Source organism: Pristis pectinata, chromosome 1 (assembly GCF_009764475.1).
Source record: "Pristis pectinata isolate sPriPec2 chromosome 1, sPriPec2.1.pri, whole genome shotgun sequence".
NCBI classification, from domain to species: Eukaryota; Metazoa; Chordata; class Chondrichthyes; order Rhinopristiformes; family Pristidae; genus Pristis; species Pristis pectinata.
In genome coordinates this window covers 49027302-49045693 of record NC_067405.1, presented here as the reverse complement: position 1 = coordinate 49045693, position 18392 = coordinate 49027302, and the positions used below count along the sequence as shown (strand labels likewise).

Here is an 18392-nt window from a genome sequence, read left to right as displayed (position 1 = left end):
CTTACTAAATCAATTTATTCTCAACAGGTAATTTTGGTATCTGCCAACAAGCTTACACGCTACATAGAACCATGTCAATTGACTGAAGAATTTGGAGGTTCCCTTCTATACGATCACATAGACTGGCTGAATAAAAGATTGGTTAGTACTGTGAAGTTACAAGTGTTATAAAGTCAGCATTTAGAATGTTAGTTTATTACATAAGAGTGATCAGTTAATTATAGCTTTCCTGATTATTTTAAATCATATCTTGACAGATTGGACCTTATACTTCACTGAATAGTGTGTATCAAGAGCTGAAGTGTGTCAGATAATACCTAAGGCAACAGTGAACTGAATAGGGAATTTCAATTTGTCTGGACCATAAGATAAAGGAACAGAATTAGGCCATCCAGCCATCGAGTGTGCTCGCTTTTCGGTCATGGCTGATTTTTTTCAACCCCATTGTCCTGTCTTCTCCCCATAACCCTTAACCCCCTTACCAATCAAGAGCCTGTCACTCTCCTGCCTTAAATACACCCAATGACTTGACCTCCACAGCCCTCTGTGGCAACAAATTATTCCTCTTCTTCTCAGTTTTAAAGGGACATCCCTTTATTCTGAGGCTATGTCCTCAGGTCCTAGACTCTCCAACTAATGGAAACATCCTCTCCATATCCACTCTATCCAGGCCTTTTGGTATCTAGTAGGTTTCAGTTAGATCCCTCCTCATCCTTCTAAACTCCATTGAGTACAGGCCCAGAGACGTCAAATGCTCCTCATGTGTTAAGCCTTTCATTCCTGTGATTACTCTTATGAACCTCCTTTGGACCCCCTCCAGGGTCAGCACATTCTTCCTTAGATACAGGGCCCAAAGTTGCTCACAATATTCCAAATGTGATCTGACAAAAGCCTTACAAAGCCTCAACAGTACATCCTTGCTTTTATATTCCAGTATTCTTGAAATGAATGCTAGTATTGCAATTGCCTTCTTTACTACTGACTCAACCTGCAAGTTAACCTTAAGGGAATCCTGAACCAGGTCTCCCAAGTCCCTTTGCACCTCCAATTTCTGAATTCTCTCTGCATTTAGAAAATAGTCTACATCTTTATTCTTCCTATTGAAGTGCATCACCGCACTGTATTCCACTGTATTCCATCTGCCACTTCTTTGCCCACACTCCCAACCTGCAGACTCCCTGCCTCCGCAAAACTACCTGTTCCTCCACCTATCTTGATATCATCTTCAACCTTGTCCACAATGCCATCAGTTCCTTCATACGGATCATGAATGTATAAAGTGAAAAGTTGCGGTCTCAACACTGACCACTGTGGAACTCCACTGGTCACCAGCAGCCATCCTGAAAAGGATCCCTTTATACCCACTGTTTGACTTCTGCCAGTCAGCCAGTTTTCTATCCATGCTACTACGTTACCTCTAACACCATGGGCTCTTATCTTGTTTAGCAGTCTTGTGTGCGTCACCTTGTCAAAGGCCTTCTGAAAATCCAAGTAAATAACATCCACCGACTCTCCTTTGTCTAACCTGCTTTTTACTTCCTCAAAGAATTCCAACAGATTTGTCAGTCAAGATCTCCCTTTAAGGAAACCATGCTGACTTCAGCATATTTTATCACATACTTCCAAGTACTCTGAAATTTCATCCTTAATAATGGACTCTAAAATCTTACCAACCACTGAGGTCAGGCTAACCAGCCTAATATTTCCTGTCTTTTGCCTCCCTTTCTTCTTAAACAGGGGTGTCACATTTGCGATTTTCCAGTCCTCTGGGAACCCTCCCTGACTCTAGTGATTCTTGAAGGATCACAACTAATGCGTCCACAATCTCTTCAGCTACATCTTTCAGAATTCTGGGGTGGAGTCCATCTGGTCCAGGTGATTTGGCCTTTCAGCTTCCCAAGCACCTTCTCCTGAGTAATGACCATTTCACTCACTTCTGCACCCTGACTCTCTTGAATTTCTGGTATGTTACTGGATTCTTCCACTGTGAAGACTGATGCAAGGTACTTATTTAACTACTCCGCCATTTCCTTATTCCCCATTACTACTTCTCCAGCATCATTTTCAAGCGGTCCAATGTCCACCCTTGCCTCTCTCTTACCTTTTATGCATCTAAAAAAAACTTTTGGAATCCTCTTTTGTATTCTTGTCTAGTTGTATTTCATCTTCTCCTCTCTTATAGCCTTTTTAGTTGTCCTCTGTTGGCTTTTGAAGGCTTCCCAATCCTCTGGCTTCTCATTAATCTTTGCCATTTTGTATGCCTTCTCTTTTGCTTTTATGCTGTTCCTGACTTCCCTTGTCAGCCGTGGTTGCCTTTTCTTCTTCCTTGAGATGAAATTCTGCTGTGTCATCTGAATTACTCCCAGAAACTCCTGCCATTGCTGCTCCACTGTCTTCCCAGCTAGGGTCCCCTTCAAATCAACTCTGGCCAGCTTCTCCCTTGTGCCTCTGTAGTTACCTTTACTCAACTGTAATGCTATTACATCAGATTTCAGCTTCTCTCTCTGTCTCCCAAACTGCACAGTGAATTCTTTCACATTATAGTCACTGCCTGCTAGGGGTTCCTTCACCTTAAGCTCCCTGATCAGGTCTGCCTCATTACACAACACCAAATCTAGAATTGCCTATTCCCTGGTGGGCTCTACCACAAGCTGCTTTAAAAAGCCACCTCGTAGGCATTCCACAAATTCCTTTTCTTGTGGTCCACTATCAACCTGATTTTCCCAGTCTACCCGCATATTGAAGTACCCCATGATCACTCTAACATTACCTTTCTCTCATGCCTTTTCTAGCTCTTGGTGTATTTTGTATCCCACATCTTGACTACCATTCGGAGGCCTGTACACAAGTCCCATCAGAGTCTTTTTACTTTTGCTGTTCCTGAACTCAATCCACAAAGATTCGACATCTTCTGATCCTATATTGCTCCTTGCTATTGATTTAATTTCATTTTTTACCAACAGGGGCACCTGGAATTAAAATTGTAGTGAAAATAAAAGTTATTATTGGGAAATTGAGTCATATTGCAAGCTTGACATTGGCCTTGAAAATTCAGCATAAGATTTTTAAGAGCCTAAGTGAAGAGAATTTAAGCAGTTTCTGAGTGAGTCCAAATCGTATGTGACTACAATGCAAATTTGCCCTTAAATTGGGTCTAAATAGTCACGTTATACATGCTGTGGTAATTAAAAGACTTTAATACAGGTGATCCTAGGTGATTATTTGAGATGGAGCTGGAGTGTTTTTAGGGAAGAGTAGACTTGTACCAGAGGTAAATATATAAATGATACCTGGTGAAGCTGATATCAGTTGACTGCAGTAGGAAATGTCTCATGTCCCAGAAAACATTTCTTACCTCTGTGATTATAAGGAATTAAAATGAAAGTGATATTTGGGACTTTGATATGAGTTAAATAATGATAGAAAGAATGTGCGCTTGTGAGAGAGTTGGGGGAGGGATGAAGCAGAAGCAAGTAACATTATACCATAGAATAAAGTTGAATGCAGCCAATTAATAAGTAGTTGGCAACCAGCAGCCAAGATCTTCACAAGTGGTGGGGACAAGGGATGTGTGGACCACCGGAAGTCCCAAAGTAAGCTTGGGAGGTAAATGTAAACCTATGCTTCGGCCCAGAAGGGAGAGAGGCAAAGCTGGAACTTGAATGCAGGAAACTGGTAGGTTAATTTGGATAGCAGAGTGAACTAAAACGAGTTTTGGAGTATGTTGTAATATATATTTTTACACACAATACCTAATATATTAGGTAGATAAACAGACACATGGAAGTGTGACAACAGAGCTATGAATGAAACTTAAACAAGAGCTGAAATGGTAGCTAACATTTCTAGTTTCAGATGAGACTATTTCTAGTTTCTAGGATTTCAGATGAGATAGAATGGGTTTACGAAAACGGGGGGTAGGGATGAAAGGAATCACAATGCTGATAATGGATACTCAGTTATGAGGCATTATGATAGAAGAATCATCAAATGAGAGCAGGTGTGTTGAAATAAAGTAAGGTACAATAGAATCTGAGATTGTCAGAAGGAGATAGAAAAGTAGATTCTTAATGAAATTTCAGGGAAGTGGAAAAACAACATGTCAGTGATAGTAGGGGACTTCAATTACCACAACATTGATTGAATTAGGATTTAGCACCTAGAAAAATTCTCTGTGTTATATAAGCATACATATGTGGTTCTTTACTTGGAGATTATTTATCAACATTTTTAGTTTGTGTCCGGTGTTTGAATAATACAGTATTTTCATTTCTACATCTATTCAAATTTTCAATGTAGCAGAAACAACAGTAAGGGAAAACCACAATGGCTAAATAAGCAAGTTTACATTTTCATAGCATAACTGACTTTCTTTTTAAAAATAAACTTTTATGTAGATTAATGACAGCTAGTGTTGTGATTATGGATAGAATTGAAAGCAATGTTAGAGTTGGTGAATGAAACAAACTAACTGGCTAAATTTCTGCTCTAAAAGCAATTATTTTCTAGGAATCTGGTTAAGAGATAAAGATTTTAATGTGAACAAATGTAAGGTTGTATATATTGGTATAGAATTATGTAATTAAAGGGAAATAAGAGCAGGAAAGTCAAAGGATTAGAATGGCATGGTGGTGCAGCAGTTAGCGCTGCTGCCTTAGTTCTAGCAACTTGAGTTTGATCCTGACCTTTGGTACTGTCAGTGTGGAGTTCGCACGTTTTCGTACGCATAGGCCACTGCTGGGTGCTCTGGTTTCTTCCCAGATTCCAAAGGTATGTAGATTGGCACTGTCAATTACCCTTTTGCGTAGATAAGTGGCAACAGAATCAAAAAGGGTATTGATAAGCACATGAGAGAGAATAAAATAGCAAGGTAAAGGAAAATAAGGAGAAATGGAGAGAACTGATGGGATTCCTCTGCTGGGAAGCAGCATATACCTGATAGGCTGAATGGCCTCCTGTGTCGTCGTAAATAAGTATTAGAATAAAAATATCACTTTGGTATATAGACTTAAAGCAGCATTGCAAAGATGTCCCCAAAGCCTTTCCCAGTTCTTATCAAGAGAATTATAGAATAATTATTGCATAAAAGAAGGACATTTGGGCCATCGAGTCCATGCCGGCCCCCTACCAGAGCACTCACTAGTTCCAACCCCAGCCCTTTCTCTTTACAACCTTGCAAATTTTTCCTCATAATATATTTATACAATTCCCTCTTGAGGGCCACAATGGAGCCTGCCTCAACATATACACAAATAGTGCATTTCAGATTCCAGTGACACTGCATTATAAAAAGATTTTCCTCATGTTACTATTTATTCACTTTCCCTTTATTTTATACCTGTGATCTCTGGTCCACAACCTCCCCCCACACTAATAGGAACAATCTTCTACTCTCCATTCTTCCAGACTCCTCATCATTCTATATACTTCTATCCATGCTCCCTTCCACCACCACCTCCAAAGAAAACAGTCTGTCCTCCAGTGCCCCTCCAGTCTATCCTTATAATCATAGTCCCTCATCCCAGGAACCTTTCTTATAAATCTCCTGCGGGCCCTCTCCAGTGCCTCCAAATCCCTTCTATAATGAGGCAACCAGAATTGAACACAGTGCTCCAACAGAGGCCTCATCAGTGTTTTATAAATATTCGGCACGAATTTCCTGCTTTTATACCCTATTCCTCTTTGACAAAGGTCAGAATTGTGTATACTTTATTAATCGCTTTCTCAACTTGCTCTGCCACTTTCAGTGACTTGTGCACTCGTTTGTCTAGAATTCCTTTAAAATCATCTCCTTTATTCAATATTTCCTCTCTTCATTCTTCGTACCAAAATGCATCACCTCATATTAAACTTCATCTGTCATGCATCTGCCCATTTTACCAGCCTGTTTATATCTCGCTGTAGTTTATTCACTGTTCTCTTTGTTGTTCACAATACAGCCATGTCTTGTGTCATATGTAAATTTAGAAATTGTGGCCTGCACCCCAAATCTGGGTTATTAATGCAGATTTACCAAAAAAAAGCAATGGCCCTAAGGAGTGTAACTGTTCAACTTCCTTCAGTCCAAAAGCAAAAATTCACCTCAACTCTGTTGCCTGTTGTTTATCCTTGTTCTTTTTATGCAGTGTGCTTCAACTTTGCTGATAAGCCTGTTATGCAGCACCTTATCTTAAGCTTACTGGAACCCCATGTATACATCGACTGCATTACCCTCTTCAACTCTGTTACCTTATAAAAAAAATTCTATCAAGTTGGTTAAATACAGTTTACCCTTAACAGATTCATGCTGTCTTGCCTCAATTCATTTTTCTCCAGGTGATTATTAATCCTGTCTTAGATCAATGTTTCTGAAAGTTTTCCTAGCACTGAGGTTAAACTGACTGGTTGTAGTTGCTAAATTTATACTTACTCCCTTTTTTTGAACGAGGGAATAACATTCATCACGTTTCTGCCCTCTGGCATAACTTCCATATCCAAAGAGTACTAAAAGGTTATAGTCAATGCTCCTGCAATTTCTTCCTGTACTTCTCTCGAGATCCTCAGATGCATTGCATCTGGTCCTGGAGAATTACCTACTTTACATTCAGCCAACCTTTCTAATACCTCAATAACATATCTAGTGTCTCTAGATCTGTTGCAGGCAGATACAATGTACTCATTCACTATGTTGACGCTTCCCTCAGCATCCATGTGCAGGTTCCTATTTTTTGTCCTTACTGAGTTCCAATCCTCCATGTCTTATCCTTTTACTATTTATTTGCTTTACCTTTTTTTATACACTCTCTTTGCTTCTTTCATTTTAGTTTTCACTTCCATTCTGACTGTTGCCAATAAACAGTATAAGCTAATTTTGATTAAGCCTTCCACATCCAGATATATTTTAAAGCAGTCATAAGCACTCCTTCGGACACTTGTTCTTGTAATTGGAAATGGTCATGTCCAATAAATTTCACCATAGGGATTAACTATTGCTGTGCACTTTCAATGAAAATGCTACTTTTCTCTTTGGGGATAAGGTAGTAAATGGTAGATTCTGTAAGTAAAAAGAAACTTCAGCAAGCTGTAAACAATTTAGCCCATTCTAACTGGAATGGCTTCCAGTGGGTCAAAGCTCACCCAAGTCCCATCTGTATGCTAGGAGCCAATGCCTGCACCATTTGGTCCCAGAAGGAATGTGAACAAAACTTGCCTTGAATGACCTTTCCCACCTAATGGTATATCCACATTAATTTCTCTGCTTGGTTAACATTGCTGTCATGCCCTGATGATGTAATTTTGTGGGACTAAATATTTAAAAGGATATGCTGATTTCAGGAAGGTTATTTTGCAGGCTGCCAGAGGGCATGTTGCCCAGTAATTCAAATTACCAACCCATGAGGATACAACTCATTTCTTTTAGATTTTAACTGAGTTGTTTAATACATTTTGTAAACAGTGTTGACATTTTGTAAACATTTATGTTGACTATTTATATTTAAAAATTAGCATGATTGCAGATAACTTGAAGTACTAGTTTTGTCTTTATGTCCATTTATGACACTGCAGCTAAAGTCCACAGTCAGAAAGACAGAATTGATCTGCAGATGAAATATGCTACTTTGATTCCTCATATTAAAATAAGGAAACCAGTTTTAAGTGCTTTAACTCTGGTTTAGGACATCATTGGTGTTGAGTACAATGCACTGAATTTAGCTGGTTCCCACTCACATTGCAGCATGTCAGCTGTGTCTCAGTAGTAATAAAGAAGAAAACCTACCAATATTTTTATCAGGTCTTGTTATCTCTTGGGGACCATTATATTTTCATGGTGCTTTGTGGTTTTGGCAAAAATTTGCAACAAACTTTGAAGAATATTTTTTGAGCAATGTGGATCTTTTCTTACCTCCCAAATTACATTCCTGAGAAATACTGTCATTTTCCAAGATGCTTTTGGATAGATCTTCCATTTATCTACCTCGGCAGATGTTATTCTTTCTTATTCTGTTTCGCCCTTTGGAACTATCCCTTGATTATTTAAATGGCTGAATGAATTGATTGGATTGACTGAGATTTCTTAAGGGAATCCTGGTGCTGCATGTGATTGTGGTCGTATTCAGATTCCAAATTCAATCAGGAATTGCTATTGCTCACAGCAAATGAATCACCAGGGCTCCATCTCATGGTAGAGAGTGCTGAATCAGCATATTTATTGTTCGCTAGACACAGTGCATAGATTGCCTCACAGCTTGAGATCCAACATCTGCCAAGAAAAAGGATGATTACGTCTTTTTGCAGCCTTGTGTTACTTGTAGTAAACATGTTCAGAATATTTATGGCCTACATTTTGGCATTTACTGACATATGCTTTGATAATTCAATCAAATTAAACCAATACCAAATTTAATGATTTCCCAAGCCAGTGAAAGTAGCTGAGGTAATTTATACCTAGGATAATTTAAGTATCTGCCTAATAATTAATGGTTAGAGTAACCTGTGTTCCTTGCATGATTCCACATGTACAGTTTTAAGAATTGGATGTAATATCTTTCAGACCAGCAAGACCAGGTTTTTTTTACAAAAGTAGAAGGTTTTAATCCAAGCATCAATAATCTGAATGCTTATACTCTCAGGTTTCCAGAAACAGTTCATGAGCTTTTGAGTTGTCATTAGGTTTTCCATGCACTGTCTGAGGCTGTATTGCAAATATAATAAATGAATGGTTTATATAATGCACAGTATTGCATACAAATAATATTTAAAATTACATCAGATATAACAAAATAAATCACTGTTAACAGTTAACAAAGATTGGTTTCTATCATCTGAATGTATAGGCCGTCCCTGGGTTATGAATGGATTCTGTTTTTGCAGATGTCTATGTCGATTGTGTCCATAAGCTGGAGAAAATCACTTGATATGGTAACCATATCTCCACAGTGTTATAATGAATGGCATTTTCTCTCCCAATCCTGCATGTGCTTTGAGTTCAAATTGATTTCTCCAAACTATAGCAGTTGCTCCAATTTGAAATATGTAGCATTTTAAAATTCTGTTTCACTTGAAGCAGCAGAAACAAGCATGAAATAAAATCAGGTTGGAATTTGTGGTCAGCACAAAGGCGCAACAAAAAAAACTGATCTGGTTTAACCTAATCTTCATCTGAAGAACTCTACGTGACACCTAATCAACTTTAACATTTATCAAGTATTAAAACCTTCATGTGTGAAAGGATCGAATTACAACACTAATTAACAAACACACCTAACTGACACCAGGATAGAGCTCTTGAAATGATACATCAATTTTGTAATGTTAAGAAGTATCTTTTGTATTTCAGGTGATTTTTGGTGAATTAAGAGAATTTATCAGGATTCTTTTTCTGAATGGCAATAGCTTTGTATTAACCTTATCTGGCTAGATCCACATTGTTAAATCCAAAAATTATTCTGCACCTCTGTGTGAGTTAGTTTTAGCTGGGAAATTAGTTTGAAAATATGTTAAAGCTGATGAAATTTTTGGAGAAAAAATCATTTTTCTTTTTCAACTTAGGTCTTTGAAAAATTCACAAAGGAATCAACATCATTGCTGGATGAACTAGCTTTAATTAATAATGGATCTGAAAGAGGCAATCAACAGGAGAAAGAAAGGTAAAAAGAATGTATAAGATGATTTTGCAGTTTAATCAGAAAAGTAGTGTGAATTTTTATTGATGGCAGCTAGCTGTGTTCTTCCTCCAAGTGAAAACTGTGCACCTGTATCAATGCTTAATAAATCCCTTTATAAAGTTAAAGTTCTCTTTTAGGCCACTCCTCAGCCTCCTCTTTCCTGTAGAAAGGGGGCCCATTTTTCATACCCTTTCCTATAACTATTGCCGTGCAGTTCTGGTTTTCCAGTAAATCTTTTTTACATGCTCTCCACTTCCTCTAAGTCCATTTAATAGACCAGAATAGGCACTAAGTATATGGAGTGTGATCTGTTCAAGGTTTAATACCAACTTAACACAGCTTCTCTATTTTTCAAGTCTGTTTTACTAGTCAAAGCTGTATTTGATTTGGTTTAATTGGTTTACTGATTTGCATCACCACCTTCAATGATTTGTGCATTTTGTACTAAGACATCAAGGTCTTAAAATGAAAATCTTATCACTATTAATAATCAAGAAAGGTAGTGGAATATTACAAAATTGTTAAATAAATGAGGTACCTTGGAACCAGAAAAAAAGAACAACAGCAGCTATATTCTTTTATAAAACTTAGTTGCTTGTTGTTGACTTTCAAAGGCATCTGGTCTTCCTTTGGTTTCTTTCTGCCTAGTTCTGAACCTGCTTTGCTCGTCTCTTTCTCAGTTCCCCCAGGTTTTCTCAAAATTTATCATGACATCCATCTATGTTCTTGACCTAATTTGTGCTAAACAGCTGATAATTCTCACTCATGTGTTGAACTTTCATCAGTTACGGTTTTGTTTTGGAATGCAATCATATTTCTCTCTGTAAAGGGCCCACTGCTAACTGATTTTCTGTCCATGCTGCATGTGCAATTTTGCTTTTTCTCACCAAAGTCTCTGAATGTGCTATTGTCCCAAATCTTTCTTTCATCTATCTCTTGCTTGAGTTTCCCCAATCAGAATGCCCTCCCTTATCAAAGCACAGAAATGACCAGAACTCAGATTGCAAATTGCATTCTTCTTGACGTTGGCTATGATGTACTATTTCTCCTTGGCCTTCTTGATCCGTTGTTACAATAATCACTCCATTCTTCTCCCATGTCTATTTTCTATTGTTAAACTTAATGTAATTGGTCTTGCTTAGTTCCATTCTCGTCTATCCATTTATAGCCAGAATATCTTCAGCAATGACTTCCAATTTTACACATTACCTCCTGAAGTTGTTGGACCCAATCTCTTCCTCACCTATGTGAAGCCTCTTGGAGTTCATAAACATGGAGTCAATTCTACTTCAAACATTCCCCAGCAATTTGCATATAGGAAACATAGTCAACAGAGGAGGCTATCTCCCTTAGATTACATTCAGCTCTGGATCGCCTCAACAATAATACATATGTCAGGATGCTATTCATTGATTACAGCTTAGCCTTCATCACCATAATGCATAATAAGCTTGTCTCCTAACTCTTGGACCTTGCCTGTGTGGCCCCCATCTGCAACTGGCTTCTAGATTTTCTGACTGGCAGACCTTAGTTGGTTAGAATTGGTAATAAGATTTCATCCACCCTGACCCTTAACACTGGTGCTCCCCAGGGTTGCATTCTCAGTCCACTGCTCTGCTTCCTGTATGCCCATGGCTTTGTGGCCAGATACAGCACCAAGTCGATCTTTAAGTTCGCTGATGACACTCTGGTATATATGACAATAAGCTAATCTGAAATCCCCAACTTCACACCCTTCCACCTTCTCTTCTCAGAGGACTGTGAATCCTTAAAAATTTCTACCCTAAGAGGGCTGTGGTCGTTCAGTCATTGGGTTTTGTCAGGCCTGAGATTGATTAACTTTTGGATGCTGTGGGGATCAAAGGATATTGGGATTTGGTGGGAATGTGGACATGTGATAAAGGAATAGTATTAATATCAGCCGAGACAAATTACATGTGAGCCTAGCCCAACCATATTATTAAACCACTTAATAGGCAGTCACTCATCAGTAATATAATATTCAGTCTGGATTAATTTTTAATAAATGAAAGTGAATACTGTACTAAATCACAGCACCATTATTTTCAAGAGCAGACCAATGTCATTAATAACAACAAATTATTTCTCTTTGTTAAGGGCTAGGTTACTATTGGTGAATGTCCCTTTAAGATAGAGCATAGTGGTGTGTGTGTGTGTGTGTGTGTGTGTGTGTGTGTGCGGCGTGCTTACGTCAACAGAAGATAAAGGACATAATGATGTTTTTGGAGCAGTCAGCGGAGAGAGAGAGAGAGAAAGAAAGAGACACCAGCCTGCTAGTTTCTCTATCGATGGATGAGAAACAGTAACTGTGCCTGTCACTACAATCCACGTATGGATTTTTGGAGAAATCCAGTGGAGTCCACTTTGTCGTTAACCTTTAGAGGGAAACGGGTATTTGTGTGGATGGCCACATCTCGGATGCTTTTCGGGGTGGCAGGTACTTCGGAACAAAGCAGTGGAGGTCACTTTGTTGTTGACCTGTAGAAGGAAACAGGTATTTGTGTGGATGGCCACGATTCGAGAGCCTTTCGGGGTGAGGCAGATGTGGTGGAGTGGTCACTGCTGAGTAAACACTGAGGTGTCATTTGGGTTCCAATGTGGACCATTTGGATTTCGTAATTACTCTCTATTTTTTCTCTACATCTACGTTTTGCCTTCAGTCAACGGTGGTTGTTGAAGAAGCCTTTGCTCACGTTTCAGCTTATGGCTTGCTGAACTGAACTTTAAGAACAATTCATGGACTTGGAGTTTGGGAGTTTGCCACACACACACTAGGAGTTTAGTTTTGGGGTTAATGTTTAAGATTCTAACATTATTACTTCTAACATTCTAACATTTTTACTTTTATTTTTCTTATTATCATAAGTAGCTATTAATAAAGTAGTTTTTAACACTGAATCATGACGGTGTGTTTCTTTTGTTGCTGGTTCGTAACACTCTTTCATAAATCAACCCAGCCAATGCATCTGTTCACCATATCTCTCAACTTCTCTCTAAAGGACACATTCATTGGTTTCAAAAATATTTTATCCTGCTCATTTCTATGGATTTTCCTTGTGATCTTCTCCATGAGTGAAAAATGTATTAAATGATTGACATCTATATTTATAATTTGCTCATTTCTAACTTCATTGTTAAACATTTCGGATAAGGAGATAAGGAAAAAATGAGAATACTGGAAGTATACAGCTAGTCCTTCAACAGATGAAAAGAGAAAAGATAATTTACCATTTTGAATAGAGACTCATAAATTGGGTTAATTGATCTTCAGAAGTTGACAGACCCATTGCATTCTCAATTTATCTTGAAAATCTTGTATCAATTCTCATTATAAGCTGGTACCAACTGAAATTTACAGTGCATTATTAAACCTTTGCTTTACTGTGCAAACAGTATTATATACAGTTACTGAATAAAAACAGAAGTTGCTAGGAATGTTCTGTAGGTCAAACAGCATCTGTGTGAGAGAAATAAAAATGTGCCAGTATTTGCTGCCAGCAGCGTGCAGACGTGTGATAAACACAGACTTTTTCTAGATGTGTCGGTGTTGACTTACTGCCAGAGATTTTTCCAATTCTCAATGGTCACGAGTGGTGGAAGAGCCTTGCAAGACATAATATCTTAACGTGAGTGGGCCAGAACAATTCCAGAACCATGGAGTATAAAAGGAGGAAATTTGACCCAACGTTACGAGGTGCTGGTGAGACTGCACCTGAAGTACTGCTTACAGTTTTGGTTTCCATATCTAAGGAAGAACATACTTGCATTGGAGGCAGTATAAAGCAGGTTCACTTGATTGTTTCCTGGGATGAAGGGGTTGATATATGATGAAAGATTGAGAAGGTTGTGCTTGGAATGAGAGGTAGTCTTATTAAGTTTCTGAATTAATATTTCCAGCTGGGATTTTTTTTAGAACTAGGAGGCAGAGTTTAAGAGGGGGATGAAGTGGAATTACTTCTCTCAGAGTCATGAATCTTTGGAATTCTGATTTCCAGAAAACCGTGGAGGACAAATTGTTGAATATGTTAAAAGCACAGATTTTCAGAGATACGAACTGCATGGGAGTCTATGGGTATGGGGAGTGTGGGGAAAGAGACATTGAGGCCAAGATTTAGATGAGCCCTGATTTTATTGGATGGTAAAGCAGGTTTGAGGGCTGACTAGCTTACTCCTGCTCCTGTTTCCTATGTTCTTAACTATTTTTTAATTAAGAACTTAACCTTTTTAATTAATCAGGAAAATTTAAGTAAACACCGTTAATTCAAAAACCAATTGTATCATATTTACCCTTGAGAGTTGCAGCCATTACACTCCTCTGCAATGAAAGGACTCTTTGTTCCTGCACCAAGTCTAACCTGGCGTAGTTTCAGCAATTCCCCAGTGTGTGTGTAGAGGAATTGTAGCAAGTTTGTGGGAGTCCAACATTGGAGTGCATTTTGACAAATCCCCAAGCAAATGCTGCCAATGAGTTCAGGACTTCTTGTTTAAACTTCCTGAAGCTTGCACTGGGAAATGCAAGTGGTTCATCAGTGAGCTACAAGCACCTCTGAGCAAGTTCCATGTTAGTGTTTTATGTTAATAGTCCTTGATAGGCAATTGGCCTGACACATTAACTCTTTTCTGTTCACTATATTCTCTCCATTGACCAGCTGAATATTTCTAGCATTTTATGTTTATTTCAGATTACAAGCATCTTGAGTATTTTGCTTTCATGCATTGTTGTTCTCAAGACCATCTTGCAATATACTACTTTAGTTTCAGGTCAAGTATATTTTCAAACCTAAGCTAGATACTTTTAAACCTCAAATTATCCTTGTATTTAAACTTACTGAAGTCAGACTAACTTAGTACATAGTAAATGATGCAGTATCTATTGTTGTCACTAGATGGGGGTAAACTTTAGAGATTTCCAAGGCCAAACCAAAATCGTAAAGGTCCATAACTGGTGCTTCTATCATTTTTGTTTTGTACCCCGAATGGCATCTAAAAAGATTATCTCTCTTTTAAAATTTGCAGACCTGTAGAGTACAGTTTTCTTCCTTCCGTGGATCCAGAAACGGTTTTGCAAACAGGTAGTTTTTGGTAATATATGTGCATTTTAAGATATTTTAATATCAATTTTGTGAAAAGTAAGTCAAGTTCTACCTGTGTATTTGTTTTAGTGAGATAGAGAAGCAGTTTCATTGTTGGTCCAATATATAATAAATTGCAATGTGACCCACTATATTCTCCCCTGCACTTGATTTAAAGTTTGTGCAGATTTGCTGAAGTTTTCTGAAGTCTTGTACAGTGGGATACCTACCATTTTACTGTTCTGAAGCTTTTGCTGATGAAGACATAAGTTGCATGCAAACAGGAAATTTTCACAACCTGATTTAGATTTAGTGACTGAATTATGTAAGAAGGCAGCAGCCATTAGCCTTATAAGAAAATATTCTCTGCCTGAGCAAATACCTCCTTAATCATGGTGTCCATTAATTACCTTTTTAGAAATTTAATATTTCAATTTTCAAGTAAATGATGCTTTGATGTGATTATATATTGTGAGACTGAATTACACATTTAGTATTTAAATATTTTCTAACCTTGCTCTGAAGGTCATGAACTGCTATCAGAGTTGCAACAGCGGCGCTTTAATGGATTAGAAGGAGGCATGTCATGGTCCCCAATGGATGATGAGTTGTTAGCTCAGCCCAAAGTTGTAAAACTACTGGATTCTCTACGAGAGCAGTATACTCGATATCAAGAGGTCTGCAGACAGCGTAGTAAACGTACTCAACTTGAGGAGATACAACAAAAAGTTATGCAGGTGAGCAATAATTACCAATGTTTCAGCAAAATGTAGTCATTTGGTTTGCTGTTCATCGAATTGAATTCTACAGCCAAAAGAGATTTCTGATTAGAGTCAAACTCTATTTGTGACCCACCTCTCAAATTGACCAACCTGTTTGCCTTCCTCTCTGTCTGTCGAACTTAGTTTTATGTGATCAGCAAATTTTAAGATTGTATTCCGTGCCACTGTTCAAATCTCATATATAACTGCGAAGAAAATTCAACCAAGTACTAACCTTTGTCCTTTCTTTCCTTTCTTCATTCTCACTTCCTCTTTTCCTCACTTGCCATTTGTTGCTGTGATTTTTCCTCTCGGGACCTTCACTTTTTTTTAGTGACACCTCAGAGTGCATGATTATGTTTTACTTGGACTCTTTGGGGATACTTTTACAAAAGCTTTCCGAATATCCACATATATCACATTTGTGGAAAGCACTTAAAGGAGAAGAAGATGATAGAGGGATTTAGTGAACGTGTTCCAATCCCTGCAACTGATGGCATTTTAATGATGAAGCCAAGCAAGCAGAAAAGGTTAGAATTAAAAGAAACAGGTATTTTGGGAGAGGGAGGGTTCAAAGAAGCTCAGCAATAAGGAGAGATTAATCCATGGAGTAGTTTAAAATCAGGCAGTTCTTAAGTTTAAGACAGTGTGAGAGTAAATGTAGATCAGTAAGGACAGAGTGATGCTTCAGTGGTACTTCATCCAGCATCGGATGCAGTTTCCAGATTTTTGGTAGAGCTGAGCCTTGAAAGCATTGAGGATTGGTGATAACAACAACATTCAGTTTATTGTGCAGGTAAAATGTTCATACGTTTCAAGATTTCTGTTATAGTACTTAAAAACATCTAGCATGTAAGTTTGTTTATTTTAACCTTTCATTGTCAGGAGTAGTTGACAATGATTACTTAGTATCTTGGGAACTGGAACCTTATTAATCATTGCTTTGATTTAAATTGGGAATGACACATGAAAGTGCTGAATACTCAACACGCTATGATCTTTTAGACTAGCTGACCTGCAGGTTACTTAATAGTGTTACCCATAGAATAGATCCAGACAATTGACAATAAATAAAAGATCTCGTATGTAATTATGAAGTATTTTAAATGTTAAATAAATCTTCCAAGAGTCTTGTATATTCTGAAAAGATGCTCTGATTGTTGTAAAATCAGAATTTCATTGCCTAGACTTCTCGCGCAATTGTATTACAACTGGCAAAATTGGATTTTGGTGCACTATTAACTTTCTGATTTTGTAAACAATTGTTGTCTTTATCGATTAGATTCTTCAGTCCGAACAGCTGAAGTGAAACTAAAAATAGTCATCTTAAGAGTTAATGGCTAAATTTACTAGTGCACAAAAACAATGTAGAATCCTGCTGTGTTATAAATATTTATATGCATATAATATAATATATATTTGCATTTTTCCTGATGTAGACAGTACAACAATTCTGCTTATTTGCATGAGTTTTACATGCAACTGTATCAAGACACTTTGGCATGGGGTTAACATTGTGGGTGACTAGTATTATTTTAAGCTCATCTACACTTAAAATTGGGTTGCATTGCAGATGTAGCAGGTGCTGGCAGGTGTTCTATGACGCAGTCTGACCTTGAGACAATAAAGAACAGCTCTATGTGGGAGAGTGGGGGCTGCAGGATTTTTCAAAGCTGCATTGGAGGCCTTGGGAGAGCAGGAGAAATGTGATCTATCTACACGGGTCCAGGAAAGGTCTCCATTACAAACTGTGAATACTATGACAGGAGATAGTTGTAGTGCCAATACTGTAAACTCATTTACAGTATCTGGTACTTATGCATCTGGAATTCCCATGCAGCCAGCAAAAATGTCTAATATTAAACAATTTCACATATTTTTTGAAAAATGTAAATTTGAATTTGGTGCTGAAATGCCATTAGAGTATCCAGAACACAGCGAATAAATTACATTGCCCTTTTGACATTTATAATTACGTGGTTTTAATTTAAGTGGTAACCTAGCCCAGGATAGCCGACATAAGATTGTTTTATTTTCATGAAAATAAGCTCAAACAGTGAACTTTTAAAGTGATGGAAAATAAGTGTGAAAAGATGAGTTTTAGTTTATTTTCATTAATGCCAAAGGACAATGCAGTTGTTGGCTGATTAGCAGCAACCTCCTCTTTGAAGATTTGGCACAATGTGATGGCGAGTACAGACGTTCATTTGATTTCTTTTTCCTATATTTTAGATTTATGCTGTTTAGCCTTAATATATAGAATTGCAGTATTAGACATTGATATTTAAAAGAGTTGGGAGGTGACAAGTAGTTCAGCCATTTATTTAAAGGTTTATGCATAGAATACTAGTATGTGATGTACAGTAATATTTTTCAGCAATTCTCAATAGTCATGCAACCCCCCCCGGGATGCTGGATGGTTGAGAGTCTATTGTACTAGGTGTTAATTCCCATGGACCCGATCCAATGCTGCAGAAGCTCTGTGATGCAAAATGCAAATGTCCTACCAACAGCACCATTAGCGTCTCAATCACTGCACCCTCATCTATCTCCGTCAGAAATTACACACATGATTTATCAGTTCACTGCACACACTCTTGCAGGGATATATTCACCTCATATGATGCATGACCTATTGTCCTCTCCAATGAAACACTACTGCAAAGGGAAGGGCATTTAGAGGTTAAGAAAATAAACTAATTCACAAATTGATTGTGCCAAAATCCAATTTTTGCTACCATCAAATCAGCAATACACGTTGATATCATATTCAGTCTACTGTGCATATTTTTGGTGGATACTGGTTGTGAGAGCACTAATGCAATCATTGAGATGATGACTGGTATAATTTGAATCACAGATGTCCATGCAAGCATCAGATGTCATTTAAGAAC

General features: G+C 37.8%; 1 protein-coding gene across 2 annotated transcripts in view; it reads left to right on the top strand.

Moving 5' to 3' along the window:
* sestd1 (SEC14 and spectrin domains 1) overlaps positions 1-18392 on the top strand; it is an 84129-nt gene that overhangs the window by 48942 nt on the left and 16795 nt on the right. For both annotated transcript variants that reach the window (XM_052016534.1, XM_052016528.1), the window contains exons 7-10: positions 28-141; positions 9529-9626; positions 14682-14737; positions 15263-15474. In XM_052016534.1, the coding sequence (XP_051872494.1) occupies positions 28-141; positions 9529-9626; positions 14682-14737; positions 15263-15474 (480 nt within the window). The remainder of the gene's footprint in view (positions 1-27; positions 142-9528; positions 9627-14681; positions 14738-15262; positions 15475-18392) is intronic.